The sequence below is a fragment of the Nipponia nippon genome, unplaced genomic scaffold, assembly GCF_047370975.1.
Source record: "Nipponia nippon isolate SJK-2023a ecotype South Korea unplaced genomic scaffold, ASM4737097v1 scaffold_4, whole genome shotgun sequence".
In the NCBI taxonomy this organism is placed as follows: Eukaryota; Metazoa; Chordata; class Aves; order Pelecaniformes; family Threskiornithidae; genus Nipponia; species Nipponia nippon.
Window position 1 is genome coordinate 119,867,932 of NW_028262358.1, and position 16,692 is coordinate 119,884,623.

General features: G+C 42.6%; 1 protein-coding gene across 1 annotated transcript; it reads right to left on the minus strand.

Annotated features, from left to right (window-relative positions):
- Positions 1–2,229: 2,229 nt before the first annotated feature.
- Positions 2,230–14,323, minus strand: ADGRF4 (adhesion G protein-coupled receptor F4). Its single transcript, XM_087776430.1, has 10 exons — positions 14,226–14,323; positions 11,672–11,723; positions 10,956–11,057; positions 9,973–10,009; positions 9,670–9,830; positions 8,196–8,486; positions 6,084–7,448; positions 5,319–5,360; positions 5,164–5,223; positions 2,230–3,056 (listed from the first exon to the last, which is right to left on the minus strand). Exons 3-10 carry the CDS (start codon positions 11,031–11,033, stop codon positions 3,051–3,053), a joined length of 2,040 nt encoding a protein of 679 aa, XP_087632556.1. The 5' UTR covers positions 11,034–11,057; positions 11,672–11,723; positions 14,226–14,323; the 3' UTR covers positions 2,230–3,050.
- Between the last annotated feature and the right edge of the window lie 2,369 nt (positions 14,324–16,692).

Consider the following 16,692-nt stretch of genomic DNA (forward strand, 5'->3'; position numbering starts at 1 on the left):
AGGGGGTGTGTATAACACGGGAAGCCTCATCCAAGACTGTCTATAAATCCACAGTTATAATGGACTGTGCTTTCACATGCACATGTGTGCACATCTGAGAGAAGGGTAAGGTGCCAGGTTGAGGCAAGTTTTCTTAAATCTTCAGGTGTTATCAAAAAATCCCAACATTTCATTAATAAAATTTCACTGTTGACAATGAATCAAATGAACAAACACCAGCTGAATTAAATGTGACCCCAAAGGGTGGTGGGAAACAGAGGTCTTTCTAAATGTACTGCAGCCAGTTCAGGTGCAAAGCAGTTGTTTTCTCCATGATGCAAACTGCACAATCATAGAATCATCAAGGTTGAAAATACCCTTAAGATCATCAAGTCCAACTATTAACCTAGCACTGCCAAGTCCATCTCTAAACCATGTCCTTAAGCACCCCATCCACACATTTTTTGAATACTTCCAGGGACTGTGACTGCACCACTTCCTTGGCAGTCTGTTCCAATGCCTAACGACTCTCTCCATGAAGAAGTTTTTCCTAATATCCAACCTAAACCTCCCCTGGCGCAGCTTGAGGCCGTTTCCTCTTGTCCTATCACTTGTTACTAGGGAGAAGAGACCGACCCCCATCTCGCTACAACCTCCTTTCAGGCAGTTGTAGAGAGCAATAAGGTCTCCCCTCAGCCTCCTCTTCTCCAGGCTAAACAACCCCAGTTCCCTCAGCCGCTCCTCACAAGACTTGTGCTCCAGACCCTTCACCAGCTTCGTTGCCCTTCTCTGGACACGCTCCAGCACCTCCATGTCCTTCTTGTAATGAGGGACCCAAAACTGAACACAGTACTTGAGGTACGGCCTCACCAGGGGCACTATCACCTCCCTGGTCCTGCTGGCCACACTATTCCTGATACAAGCCAGGATGCCATTGGCCTTCTTGGCCACCTGAGCACACTGCTGGCTCATGTTCAGGCAGCTGTCGACCAACACCCCCAGGTCCTTTTCAGCCAGGCAGCTCTCCAGCCACTCCTCCCCCAGCCTGTAGCGTTGCATGGGGTGGTTGTGACTCAAGTGCAGGACCCGGCACTGAGCCTTGTTGAACCTCATACAGTTGGCCTCGGCCCATCGATCCAGCCTGTCCACGTCCCTCTGTAGGGCCTTCCTACAATGCAGTCCCTTTCTTTCAGAGGTGACACAGGTACTGTACAAGGGTTTGTGGCTGCAAAGGACACACGCTGAACACTGACCAACATCTTCATGTGACACTACACACCCCGTGTCAGTCTTTGAACTATTCTTTAAAATACAGTACCCAATTCATAAATCAGGTGTACAACACCACCACAATGAAACAAATCCCTCAAGCATGAGAGGCGTGTAGCTCTGATACTACTTTGAAAAAGGCTATGCAGAGACTTGGAGGAGACGCTACTGATGCTGAAAAAGGTTTAACAGAGACAGCTCCAAGACACATGTAACTTATTTAAGGGGGGGAAAAGGGAAGGAGAGAAAAACCCTCTAAGCACTTCAAGGAGAGAAAGAAGGTAAAGCACAGAAGATGCTGCTTGACACTAAGAAGCAGACTTTGGGGTAATGGTCTTTTTAAATTTATGTTACAGCAGCACATAAGCCCAATTTTATCTCCATTTGATCAAAAGCTCTCCAACATGCAAATCTGCAGTACGAAAGGAGGGATAGTCTCTCATAACAAGGCTACAGTCTACGTGGAGATAAAATAGGAAAGGAAAACACAAGGAAGCAACAGAGTCCTGGGGACAAGAACTGACTCATGGCCCAGGCCAGAGCTCTGCCCTCCAGATCACCCCCTCCAGAGCCCCAGCTTCTCCCTACAAGACACCTGGCTGTGGGTTTTTCCACAGTACATATCACATATGCCCCACATCCCACAGTTCATCTGCCAAGGTATTTTTCTCCCTCTTCAATAAAGGGGTGCTGATGACATAATATTATTTTGATTATATCTTCTATATTTCAAACATATGTGAAACCACAGGGGATGAGTGATTTCTGACTTGAGTAATAACAGCTAATATTAAATGGCATTTATCCACTTTTTTGGTAGGGGAGGATAAGGACCACTTATTAGAAACAATGACAAAAATTTCAACTTTATTTCCATTTGAAAGTATCGATTTGTCCTGACAAGAGACAATAACATTTCCATCAAAGGTTTCATTTGAAAAGGTTTCTCTTTTCTAATGAAACCAGGTACACCATCTCACATAGATAAACCATTTCCTTTGTTAGAACATTGCACAGGACATGGGAGATCTCCATCCACTTCATTCAACTCTAAGGCATTATTTGAAGCCTGCTGTCCCACATCTAAAGAGGGGAAACTAATTATTTGCAGAGTGCTCTTTCTTGTTTATCTCTGTCATTGTCTTGCAGGACTGGAAAAGGAATGGAAAATTCTGTCCTGACAGACCAAAAAAGGGCTTTGTACAATTCCTCTGGCACACGAGTACCGAGATGGACAGAACAAATATTGAGATGGAGAGAACAGCTGTAATGCAGAAACAGACTTATATTGTCCATCAGTCTGAGAGGACAGGTGGAAATGCTGAATACGGTATCACCTCATAGAATCACTCATGATCAAGGACAGGCAAAACCAGCTAGATAATGCTCAATATTTGTACATCATATTAAAAATTAAATAGTTTTAGAACAGTCCCCTGTGCTTTACAGTTCCTTATTGCACTGACATGAAAAAAAAAAAGTAAGGAATTGGAGCACTGAAATGGCAAATGAGGACAAACTCTCCTCACAGCAGTTTTCACAAAGGTAAGAAACAACCTTTATGTATCGGCATGTTTCCTCCAAGGGTTGCAGGAACACTGATAGTTTTCTGCTCCTGACAGCAGGTTCAGGACCTTTTCTCTTCTGGTTTTCATGATGCTTCCCGTGGTCATGCTCCAAGACAGTGCTGTCCACGCTCAGAGCTGCTCAGCCACTTCGGCTCATCTCAAACCAGGATTTCTGTGTAAGAAGTGCTCCTTTTCCTCTCACTGGTCAGATGCACTGAAGAGAACCGCCCTCTGCTACGACTACGAGAAAAGAAATCAGCAGGTCAGATGAGATATATCATCCATGCAGGTGGAGGTTCCACTTCAAACAGGAGGTGCCTCATAGTCCTGTGAGAAATGCCACAAGATGCCCATCTTAAAATCTGACCAGAAGAAAGGATGTTATGAGTCTGGAGAAACTAGGAGGCCTGAAGCAAGAGTCTGCATAACCCTTCTAGATGTTTTACATACTCACCATTAAAACCCCAGATACACAATCCTGTTCTGAAGCTCTCTGAAACAAGATTTATTGTTTGGGTTTTTTTAACAATCATTTCAGGTGTGACAAACTTTTCCAGCTCTCATGAGTCAAACTCCATATTTACACCCAAGTTTACAGAAGTGGATGAGTAACATTTTTGCCTTCTTTGTTATGCAATGGTAAACACATACATGTGGTCTCTTCCACCCAGGTGAGTGACAACATCGACCCAAGTTCTTAGGTACATGCAGCCATGGTTTCCACATCAAGTTTTGCCCAGTGAGATCACTTAATGCTTTTAGTAAATGTTGCTGAGTCATGGGATTAGTGATATTTCCATCTCTTGTTTCAGAGTATTGTGTTGGTGGTGACGAGAGAATTTTAACTTCCAAAATTTCAATCCTGACCTAAAGCCTGATAAGAGGTTTCATATCTTCACTGTTATTTGGATCCTCAATCTGTAAAAGCATGAATTGTAATCTTGGTTTATTAAATTTAGAGCAGTTTCAAGCACTTCCCTTCTCTTCTTCCTCTGTTAGGTAGGAAATAGTTAATTTTAGCAGAGGTTTTGGGGTTGGTCTTTTTGTTTGGTTTTGGTTTTTTGGGTTTTGTTTTGGGTTATGTTTTGTCGTGTGGGGTTTTTGTTTGGGTTTTCTGGTTGGGTTTTTTTGTGGTTCTTTTGTTTTCTTTTAAGAGAGGACCTTCTGCACTGCATTTAAACTTAGCACATAACAGCAAAGCTGGATGCAACTGAAGACTGAACTGGAGAGGAAGGGTGCAGAGGAATCAGAAGTTGCACAAACACGCAGCCTCTCTTGCACCATAAGACCCAAAGCACACCAGGCAATGCTAATAGTAGAAAGGAGATATAGTTTACTTAACCACTCTATTTTTTCCTCATAAACCAAGTACCTTTGGACACATTGTCATTAAAAGGCACTCTGCAGCTTTCAATACTAGAATCAGGACTTATTAGTAAATAAACTAGAGAAAAGCAAGGAAATAACTTTATTTTTCCAAAGTCCAAACTGAACCGACAGTTTCTTTTGGCGAATAGCAGGAACACTGCAGACGATTCTTGTGAGACAGCTAAAGGGGATTCCCTTTTATAAATACAGCGTGAAACCATTAAAGCCTTGTTAGATTTCTTTTCATATCAAAAGACAAAAGTTTTCCAGCAGAGGTAGGAAACACTGACTCAATGATGTCAGCACATCAATTCTGTCAATGATTTCCTAGGAAGCTGCTGAAACACCGTTGTTTTCTCTAGGATTAAACATTTCCTTTTAATGAATTGCCCTGATATTTTAAAAAACCTCAAGCTCCTATGAGTACACAACATTGATTAGCACCAAACGTACCGGTTGGGCTCTGAGTGGTTTCCATCCTGAGCTGACATTCAGCTGGAAGCATAAGAATCCTCTGACATCCTAGAGCAGCCAGGCTGCCATACAGATCCATGTTTTTGTGAAGGCGGCAAACAGGTCATTACAATGGGATTTTGGACTCCTAATTCTGTTCCTTACTTAGTCAGTAACCTTAAAGTAGATCTATTTTACAGATGGGAAAAGTCATAGGAATTCTCTATCTAAAGGGCTTTGATATCTGCAGGTGAAGAGATTAGATCAAAATATCATTTTTAATTTTGTAACAGCAGTAGGTTATTAAAGCTACGGATTGCCACTTCTAATATTTAGAAGCTTAATAACCTCAACATACTTTTGAGATACCTGTATTTCCTTCAGCAAGCACTTCCCTTAGAAAAACATTCAACAAGGTAAGATTTAGTGAATAGTTCCATTCTCTCTATGTACAAATAAGAAGGTGTGTAAGTTAGTATAAATTTTAAATTAAGCCATTGTGGGGTGGGGGAGTGGAAATCTTTACCTTTGCTAGACTACACTTCCACTTTAATGAAAAGCAGTTCATCCTTAAGGCTTCTCTTGTCTGTAGATTAAAAAAAAAATATTAAAGGGAACAGTTTATCAAAGTGTAGAAAATGTTCATATAATCCCGAGAAAGTGCTGAAGTGACCCAAGTACCTTTCTGTCCAGAAGTGTCCCAAACAACAGGATGAAGAATCCCTAAAAAATTGCAAAAACAGTTAACAAAACCAGCATAACCACATGATGTTTCTTAAATGTTTCTAGATGCTATTTCCTTAAGGATAGATAAAATAATGTTTTTGTCAGTGTGATAGATATCCTCACCTATGATTCAGATAACAGCAATGCGCAAAATGAGTTTATCCACCCAGGTCACACGGGCTCTCTGGGAATGTCAAGAATGGATATAAAACCCATGCTAATTCTCATTACGAACCGGACTGATGGGTTACATACCAGGACTTTCTCAACCCACTTAGTAGCAGCATTAGCCAGGAAGAGCTAAGGCAGACTGGGTATACAAGGTTATGTCAGGTAACATTGGATGTTTATACTGATGAGTTAAACAAAACCATCTTCAATGGCAAGCGAGAATTTTGTGTGTATTTGTTAAGTGATAAGGACGAGACATCTTTGCAATTACTGGACATTAACCAGTGTATTTTATGTTTAACATGAATTAAGATGACAAATTTTTCATCACACTTTACACCACCTAGTTTGTTCCATTACCTGTCTGCATCTACTACATCAATACAGGACACCCAGTGCACACATTGTGTAAAATAGTTAAGCTGAAAGGAAAGCTTAGATCCTGTTTTTCATGTGCAGCTCAAGGTGCCAGCCCCTCTTAGGTCTGCTACCTTGTCCCAAGTTCAACGAAGTCTGAGCGCACACTATTCCCAGCCTTGCAGAGTTTACCTGGAAGGCGTTCAGTAGCGCAAATGTAACATGGAACGCCAGCGAGTAGCTGTCGACAATCGTTGCTAATCCAAACCCCCAGGTGAGACCCAGAAGAGGTGTCAGAAGGGCCACGTTTTTGCTCATTCGGATCATGTTGCTCAAATCTTGTGACTTGCAGCCTTCTCCAACAGAGGATCTCCCTGTTTTCACCACAACCACCACCACCACCACCACATTCACAACAATGATGCTCAGAGCAGGTACAACAAAGGCCAAAAGGGCTTTCGTCTCATGCCAATTGAGCCAGCAGGCTCCACTCCTTAAATATCCATTTTTTGGTTCAGTAATAGCAACAGTGAGGATAGATATGACCAAGGGACATCCATATCCAATACAGAAGGCTGTAGCTATGAATACAGATCTCGTTATCTTAAAAAAAATTAATAATAATCCATAGAGAATCAAGAGGCCCAGGGTAAACATCCAAAAAAACAAGGCCAGATAGAAAAAGTGAAGGAAAAAAGTGGCTGCCACACACAACTGGTAGTTTAGGGCTGTATTGTGCACAATAGCCGCCAAGATGAACAAAACATCAGCAATGAGAAGCGAGGTAGCAATGTTGACCAAACAAAAATGGCGCATGTAGGTTATTTCAGTTTTTGTAACATGATGCCAGACAACGGTCTCGATGATAAGGCAGAGAACCAAGCTGAAAATCGAAAGGCCTAACCCTACACGGGTAATGTAATCCAGCACTGCGTTTCGCAGTATGGTGGGGGACATCAAAATGGAGAAGGATTTTAATGTCCGATGGTGATGCTTGCAGATACAAACAACACTGCTGATGTTGTCAGACTTCATTGTGCATGCCCTGTTATCCCATCTCCTTTCAGTAGAGTGCCACGCAACACACTGAGCCTTGACGTTCTCCAGTTTATTCACCTTTTCAAAGGTGAGCAAAATACGCTGGAGCTCTTCTGGCAGAGACACCGATAACACCATTCCATTCACAAAACCAGGGTCCAACCGGCTGGTTTCTATAATCGCTCCAAGCGTTGGGAAGGCAATGCTGATGGCTTTGGAAGTCTCGGGTAACTTCAAAAGCTCTTCTTCTGGAATGACCACACGCCCAGTAATATTGCCTGTGTTATTGAACTCCATAGAAAAATCAAAGCTCTTCCCTGAAGTATTTTTATGTATGTTGTAGCCTTTTGTAGAGATGAAGTGTTCCTGTATACTTTCCGACCCATTTCTTAGAAGAAGTTTCCCAGCAAATAAATTCACCGAGTCCAGTAGTATCGAACTAGCATTTCTGTCCCTTACAAAAGCCCAGTTAGAAATTATGGAGCTGTTCAGAATATGGTTTGCTATCCTGCTGTAACTCTGAAACAAACAAGGAAAAAATAAGTTATTTTTTATGTTAAAAGAAACCAACTATTATTCCACTGGCAGAGCCTCCAGAAAGGCTCATTTAATTCAAGAGTGATTTCTATAAAGGGAATATTCTTCTTTGACAATGAACAGGTTCCCATGATCCATCCCAGTCAAACGCAAACATCTCATTGGAATGAGTCACTAACAGAATTGTCCTATCCTCTTCATATTATAGTTCAAAAGGTGCTTGGAGAAGCAAGTATAAAGCAAGAATCAGGACACCTAAGTTCTATTCCAGACACTGACCTGCTATGCAGGTCTGCTTGACATCTCCCTCCCTATACTTCTTCCCCCACCTCTCCGATTTCCAAGTTCATCAAGGAAAGATTTAAGTTGCCATTGCGCATCACATGACAACACAGCTGTGGGTCAGCGTCTCCATGGCTGCCTTCCCTATGATGTCATACTTTAAAAATTAATTCTTCCTTGTACTGCTCTCCCATGTCTACAATAGCAGTTCCTGCAAACTTTTTCTTTTAAAGAAAGCAAATTCCACAGGAGGATTTCCACCACACATGGACAGATTAAACTGTTTCTCTGACAACAAAACATGACCCTCCCTGGAAACTCTTTCCAGGTGATCTCCATGTGATTTGCAGCCACCACTTCATTGGAGAGTGCCTATAAGAACAAAACACTGCAGGGATGCTCTGGGAAGCTCAGAAACACCTCTTTGAAGCCCATGAAAGTAAGTACCTGCATTTTTCCTCTATTGACATTCTCTGATAACAGCAGGGAAATCTTCTTTAGCAATTCCACTATATCAGCAATGTTTCCTGGAATGGCTGGTGAAGACAGGATATCTGGGATGATGCATGAAAAATCAGCTTGGCAGTTACTATTCCCATGGTCATCAGCACCAAAATATTTTGCTCCATTTCCAGGCTTCCCATGCACTGGCTTTCCTTCCCCTACAAAAGGAAGGTGTCCTCCAGCAACACTAAAATGTCCTTCAGGGCTTGGAATGAGTTCACGTTCAGAAATCCTCTGGAGGAAGGAAAACAAATTTGAGAAAATTAATAAACAGGATGAAAATGAAGTGTCCTGGTTTCAGCTGGGATAGTGTTAATTTTCTTCCTAGTAGCTGGTATAGTGCTGTGTTTTGGATTTAGGATGAGAATAATGTTGATTGATAACACACTGATGTTTTGGTTGCTGTTAAGTAGTGCTTACACCGGTCAAGGACTTTTCAGCTTCCCATGCTCTGCCTGGTGCACAAAGAAGCTGGGAGGGGGCACAGCCAGGACAGCTGACCCAAACTGTCCAGAGGGCTATTCCGTACCATATGACATCATGCCCAGTATATAAGCTGGGGAAGAAGAAGGAAGGGGGTGACATTTGGAGTGATGGTGTTTTGTCTTCCCAAGTATGATTTACGCATGATGGAGCCCTGCTTTCCTGGAGATCTGGAGATGGCTGAACATCTGCCTGCCGATGGGGAGGAGTGAATGAATTCCTTGTTTTGCTTTGCTTGTGTGCGCAGCTTTTGCTTTACCTATTAAACTGTCTTTATCTCAACCCACAAGTTTTCTCACTTTTACCCCTCCGATTCTCTCCCCCATCCCACCGGGGGGGAGTGAGTGAGCAGCTGTGTGGGCCTTAGCTGCCGGCTGGGGTTAAACCACGACGTGAAGCTACAGCTACAACCAGGCAAGAGGTACAGTGCTGGCATGTGCAATGAATGTGCCGGGTGGCCTGAAGCCCAGGACCAAAGCTCACCTGAGAAGAATATCTTGCTTGTACAACGCACATGAAGGAAGGGCCCAGAACTATGTACAGTGCCTTATTTTGAGGTGACTTGAATAAGGTTCTGTAGTTTGTAGCTGGGGAAGAATTTACGATGAATCATTTGATTATTACAGATATTCCTGTTGCTTTTTTCTAATATTCATCCTAGTGTATCATTGTCTCAGTTTACATCCACACAAAGAACACCAGCCAAGTGAAAAGGCAATTTCATTTCTGAATTATGTTTCCACACCAGAATTTCCCAAATTCATTTCCCATCGCTTAATTTAACATGAAGTCAAAGCCTGTTACCGAAGTCATCTGTGTTTTAGGATCCCATCTTCTATCCCTTTGCTCAGGTTTTGAAAGGTATGGAGGAAGGGGGTGTCTTTGCAAGAAATTATGAGCATAGGCCAAAGTAGATGCATAACAGTTACCTCACCTGAAAAAGGGACCGAACATCCAGGCTTGCACAGGCGTCTGTGAACATTTGCCACTTTCTGTCTTTGCAGACAAAGCTTGTCTCCCCATGGAAGGAGGGGGAACAAGGCTGAATACAAATAGCTCCGTGATCTTTGCAGGGAATGAAATTCATACACCTATCTGGAAAACAAGTCAAGCAGATATTGTTATAAGGTGTAAGACAGCATACCATGGTCCATGAAGTGAGTATCAGGGGTACAAAGTATTGATAACTGATAACATTTCACAAAGAATTAAAAAGACACATAGCCATTCACTGTACCTTGCTGATTACCAGTCTTTGATTCCTTACTGAGAACCTGAAAAATAAGGAAAAGTGGAATGTAGATTGAATGTTAAATAAGTAAAAGATGACCCCTTTGCACAAACCAGAAAGGTGATTTCAAGGGCAAAATAGTCCTTTTGAGGTCCAGAAGTCTTTTCAAGGATCCAGAATGCAGAGCTCATGGCCCCTTGCTCATACAGAGCAGTTCAGAACTCTCCACTAACAATTCGTCTCTCTGTATTACGCCTTCAGTTGCACCTTTCTACTGAAGTGACACACTGAGCTAGTGGACAGGATCTCACGTGCCTCCAGCAGTTACTCCTCAGTCAAAAAGCCTGTATTAGGCTTCAGTTCTCCAGTATTTCTCACGTTGAAGAGAATATGTGACTTGCTGGTGAGACTATGTGATCTATATGACTTTTACTGTAAGATAAAGCTGTAGCTGTACAAATACTAATAGCCACTTTGTTCCTCTCCTGACTGGGAGGTGACCCCGAGGCAGGTGTACTGGGCTCCGGCAGGCAGGACCACTTGCTGGGACTGCATGTTGTACAGACAGGCGCAATCCAGAATGGCTTCCATCGCTGCTTGGTCAAATGGTCTATCATCTACAACTGGCCAAACCCTGTCAGTCTGGAAGCAAAGTTTGACTATGCGATGCATTGGAAATTGCACTGTTATTGCTGGGCAGAGCGGGCTGAATAGCAGATTTCTAACACAAGAGTTGTGCTGGAGGTTGCTTGGCATATTGAACATATTAAATACGTTGAAGTATTTTCTCCTGTAGTGACAGGACAAGGGGCAATGGTTTTAAGCTGAAAGAGGGTAGATTTAGATTGGATATGAGGAAGAAATTCTTTATGATGAGGGTGGTGAGGCACTGGAATGGGTTGCCCAGAGAAGTTGTGGATGCCCCGTGGCTGGAAGCGTTCAAGGTCAGTGGGATGGGGATTTGAGCAACCTGATCTAGTGAAACTTACCCTGAGAGCAGTGCACGGTGGGGCTGGGAAGAAGTGCACAGCCCAAAGGAGCAGGCAGTGGGCTACCCTCACATCCATCGCCTCACGTTTACTGCTTTCCTCCTGAAGAAAGATATGTTAAAGCAGTTTAGACATCTCTGTTTTCACTTTTGACCACAGTTCGGTTGCTAGTAAGAGAGCAGCTAAACCCATCCCAAAGACTGTCCTTACTGGGCTTGCAAGGTGATTTTCAGACATTTATAATTTATTAACTTTTTTACTGAGAGTGACTTGTGAACATTTTCTTAAAAAAAAAAAAAAAAAAAATCTGTCCAACACTGGAAGTTACTGCATTAATAATTTACTGTAAACTGTGAGGTGAAGAGCTTATTAAAAGCAGTTCAGCCTGTGGGTCCCTTTTGAAGTGATTTAAGACAGCCTTGTCTCCGCTGGGTTCAACGCTGCCGCTCTCTGTCCTTGGGCAGTTCCTGCTGAGACCTGCCATGTGGGGAAGGAAACTCAGGCCCTCGGGGCTCGGATATCAAAATCTGAGAAACAAGGACCAGACTGAAGCAAAGCATTACTTGCTTTGCAGGAGGATTCAGGCCTCTGTCCCTCCATGAAATTTCCCATGGTCCTTGGTAAAAGCTTAATATCCTGGGATGCAACTTGTTACAGGCATATTGGCTGGAGGAAAATAATCCAGTAAAGGGAATGAAGGAAAAATGATGCATTACCTCAAATCTGATGATTAGATGGCATACATGTCCAAAGCAAAAGCAACAGCTGCTGTGGATTCAAAAGAATTGAGACACTGATCTTCTATCACTGGATGTGTAAGTAGATTAAGCAATGTACTAAAAAAAAATAAAATCCATAAAATGAATGCAAGGTGACAAAGCAGGATGATAGCTGGTTTTCAGAAGATGCACACAGGAGAAGGCTTGCCAAATCACCATGTCTTGATAGGAGCCACTCCGTTCTCCCCCCAATAGGTATGGATGGATAAAGAGAAGTAAACTAAAAGACTCGGCTCAATATTGCTGAAGAACAGGAGGTGGCTGGGAAACACCTACAGGTTCGAGGCAAAGGATTGTCTTGAATTCTTTTCCGATTTCTGCAGCCAGTAAATGTTTATTATATGCTCGTAGCCCTAATTCCATTTCACACCTGGGAATCCTTGCGCTCATCATGTGTGATCATTAGTAAGTTCATATTCATTTTGTATTTACCCACTGATGTAACTCCACCTAGGGCTGTTACCTTTAAGTGAGGCAGAAATCTGGGACAGCTCCAGGTGTCTAAGGCTCACCGAGATACTGGCCCATGTTACCAGCGAAACACTTGTCTCGCAAGTTGCATGGCTTGACTCATCATGGAAACCACCCAGTCTCACCACTGCAAGAACCTGTGAAGATTACTGTGCAGCAATAGAAACTTAGAGCAAAGCAAGTAATTCAGCAGCAAGTCACTGTCACTTTAGGGAAAAAAACATGGATATACTGACATAAGCCCACGTGAAAGCATATACAGCTATTCCTCTCCCTCCAAAGCATCCAATTATGGTACTTTAGATAGAGGATGATATATATCTAATCATAAACTATTGCCATTAACAGGAACACAGAGTGTGAATGCAGGGTATCAGACAGTGATCTCCTGGTCCAAACTCAGGCAATGCATTTTTTTTTTTTTTTTTTGAGAAAGGTCCATAAAGAGCAACTGAGCTGGTGATCCAAGACACCACAATTAGAAACTTGACACTTTTTGAAAAATCATCCCCTGGATGAAGAACGTCTTGCCCCTCCATGCACCCATCCTTGCTGGGATTCATTCACATTTGAATGGCAATGGCAGGACCACCAGGCTATTAACTTTGCCTCCTTTTTTAAGGAGCTGGAAACATGTTACACCTCTCTTCCAGAGGTTTCTGCTCCATCAGGGCAGAGGCACACAAGCAGCTAAGTTGCCAAAACCCTCTCACATGGAAGGGACTTTCTAGTAAGAGGACACTTCCACACCCTCAGGTATCTCCCACCCAACTCAGGAGATGGTCACCTGCTGCTGATCCTCCTTCTCCAGCTCATTTCATTTGGTCACAGCACCCCAGGGGAGGCAAAGGCCCCAACAAGAGGGAAAGAGTGAGGAGTGAGTGGCTAGACAGTGGTTATGAGAGTGGAAAGGACCTCTTAAAACAGTAAAAAAAGGTAAACTGATCATGTATTTAAAAAGTAATCCATATGTTGGTTAATGTATCACAGACTCAAATTCAAAGCCCTTACTCTGCGACTTCTGTTGGTTTAAAATCAAAGTGTTTGGTAAAATCCTATGAAACTATCCCTCCTTCCTCTGCCCCAAGCACTTTCTTGCTTTTAATTTCTGGCAGGATGCATTGCAAGGGAGCCTGGCCCCACGTGGTCACAGCTACCGGAGGGCTCAGCCCAAGCAGCGACAACGGGGGGAATGGCACCCCCAGGCTGGTGGGCCCAGCTCTGGCCAAAGGGCTCTCCATCACCTTGGGGCTACAACTTTCCCCTCTCCACTACTCCAGAAGATAAACTATAGTTAAGTTTATGGGGAAAGGTATCCTGCACAGAAATTACAAGGACATATTGTACAAAATAAAAATTTACACTGGGCTTGCCATTATTAGCTAGACAAATATATTTCCTCAAACACTCACTGCAATCTTACACTGTGTGTATTCCACATTTTAAAAAAAAATATTAAATCCTTTGTTACAGAACCTAATTTATTATTTTTAGGGCTTGAATGGATACATGGCTAGCTTAAAACCCAAACAGTTCATAAACCACCATAATGTGATCACTTGCCACTGCTACCTTTTAAGTTATAAAGGCTGCATCAGGAGCCTTAAGAGTCTTCAATATGGCCATCCAAGGATAAAAATTAAAGCTCTTCATTATACAGAATGGTATTAGCTGTATTTTTAAAGGGATCACACTTGGAAAATGTGAATTTAAGTAAAGCAAGTTCTGAGAGAATAGTGATCTTTACAGTCAATTTAGCTATTAAAAAATTTCAGATTTTCTTAAAAGTGACAACACCGTAATTACAGACCAATTAACAAAACTACAAGCAAAAAGATGATAATTAAGATGTATAATTATTTCCACAGATGTAAGGAGAATATAGAACTGAGGAAATAAGTGCAAAGTAAATACAGCCTAAGCAGTTAGAGGCATTTTAGATTATGAATGAACCAATTTCACAGACCACTGATAGTTTTCAAGCAGCTCTGCAAAAATGTTGTTTTGTGATAGTACTCACCGTTTTCAGAAGCCTGGGTTCTACTGTGAGCAAAATTAACACAGCCAGAGATCCTCAAGATATCACAGGCGAGCGTCTAACCGTTCATCTGCTGCCATCGTGCCCCAGTCTCGCTCTTACGGTCCTACCCAGCATCGCTCGGCTGCTCCGATTCATTTAGAGTTTTCCCATGAAGAAATAACCTTGGGCATCAGCCTGCTTCTTTTCTTGTCTGACTGGATTAACATTGAGGAACCTGCAGATGACGATAAAGGTATTGCACTGCAAAACGACAAAACAAGTTGCAAACACACCCACAAAACTTCCAGGTTGCCACCTTTGCCAGGAGTCCACACAGGTGAATCACGCCTGCGTGGTTTGCACCTCTCCTCCTGGGGGAGGAGGTATCTTCTGCTCTGCTGTAGTTAACAGATCTTCTAGACTTTGAACACCAAAAAGAAATTCATTATCAAAGCCCAGTCAAGTTAATGCATTACCCTTCATAAATCAAAGACGATGCTACTGACAGTATCTTGTGCAGCTAAAAAGCTCAATGAGCAAGTAATTTTTGCTTTTTTACAGGCTGCACCCACGTTAAGGGGTGAGAGCTGTCTGATCCTGTGCCATGTTCAGTGCTGGCTCTCTTAATACTGGCTCAACTCCGTTCCTCCTTTTCTGCCTCCTTGTCCAAAAGCCAGCAATTTACAGCAAGTAGTTTATCACAACAGAAGAGCAATTCCTAATGCTTTCTACTCACAGGGCTGCTTTGGAAGAACTTTGGTCACTAGTTTTCTTCCAGAGTCCTGCAATGTGTTTGTCATGAGCTTATAGGGTTTCCTGAAGTAATGTCGTTTTGTCCGCTACCACAACTTCAGCCCGTCCTCAGCCACAGAGTAGGTCTCCAGTTTTAGCCTAGAGGTAGGTGTTATTTACTGCTCTGTATTGCTATAGCTAGCCTTGCATCTCACATTGGTATCAAGCAGGAATTAAGCCAAGCACAATTAGACATAGCCAACACAACCCACCTGGGAAGGTTACACGACTTGCACTTGATACGGTACCAGGTAGAGATGAACTAAAAGGTGGCACCTTAAAAACCTTTTAAGTCAGAAAAAGGCAAAAGACCAGATCATGTCAGGGTATGGATGCCTGTTTTAAAAGGCTTTTTTGCCGAGGCACTTGGAGTTATGCTTCTACACCCCCCCCCCCCCCAAACCTCTGCTACGATGGCAAGACCGAATACCCCGTGATTCTCAAACACCTCCTCAGCCTAAGCAAGAGTCCTCTGAAGGACACGAAGGCTGGCATACTTCAACACAGACACACGCACATGCTTCTCCCAGAAGGGAGAGCTGCAATCTGCGCTTCCTAGGGCTTAGAAAGATATTCACACCATGGACTCCAACAAGCAGGGAGCCTACTCCAAACCCTGAACCAGCAGCATCAGTCTCACGCTTTACAAGCTGATCAAGGCTGTTTGCATTCTTCAAGCCGGGAGGTATGCGCCTCGGCACCCAAAAGGGAGTGGTTTGTCTTTTCAGCTCTTGCAAAATCCAGTTACCCAAGATATGTGAGCAGCTGCTTTGACGCTGCTCTGAGAAAGCAAACAGGCAGCAGTCAGGAACCGCTCCGAGAACTTCAACAGCGGCCAAAAGCAAGGCAGCTGCGAAAACCCGTTTTTACCATTTCCTTTGGAAAGCGTTAACAGACTTATGCTAATTTATTACTTTAATGAATACAAGGTATTTATTTAAAAGTTCAACAGATACTTTGTTACACAACTCAAATTCCAACCTTGAAATATGTTACAGGTTTTCATCAGAAACTTCATTCCCCTGAAGCAACACTAATGAAAAATGTTATCTTTACAGTGATTGTTTAAATAAATTAAAAAAACTAAGTAGACCTGTAAATTATATATATTTTTTTTAAAACTGTACCTTGTATGCAAACAAAAGCTTTTTAGAAAATGTTACAACGAATGAATAAAAACCTTGCAGTTTAAAAATGCCCTTCTGTTCTGGTCTCCATTTGGCTTTTCCCTCATCCATACCCCTTTTAAACATGCCATACTCTCAGTCTTCGGTTCTTCACTATATATTTAGAGAAATGATTCAAACATGCATTTATCCATGTTACTGAGTGGCAACAGGGATCTTACAAGAAGGCTCTGAAGATGCACAGTAAGGTCAGTCCAATATGGACCACCAGAAAATAAAAACGCAGGGGGGAAATAAAGAGATACTGAGAAGTTAAGATTCCCAGTTACACTTGCAAAGAAAACCAGTAAGCCTTCCAACTGTTTGGATCCTAAGCCATCCTGACAGTCAGGAACCAGAGCATCCCAGTGAGTAAATTAAAATCCGAAAGCCTCAAAAGGGGGACTATATAAATAATAATACACTTTGCTCCCACCCCCCAGGCTCCTCCTGCAAAGGATTTAATGGCATACGAAACATTCCTGAACAGAACTGAGCAGACATTTCAA

Excerpts from the sequence above, each read along its gene's own strand:
- ADGRF4 (XM_087776430.1), bottom strand. The coding sequence starts at position 11,033 with ATGGATGTGAGGGTAGCCCACTGCCTGCTCCTTTGGGCTGTGCACTTC. Across the intron at positions 7,449-8,195 it reads TCAATAGAGGAAAAATGCAG|AGTTACAGCAGGATAGCAAA; the intron begins GTACTTACTTTC and ends TGTTTGTTTCAG. Across the intron at positions 5,361-6,083 it reads CGCTACTGAACGCCTTCCAG|GGATTCTTCATCCTGTTGTT; the intron begins GTAAACTCTGCA and ends GCAATTTTTTAG.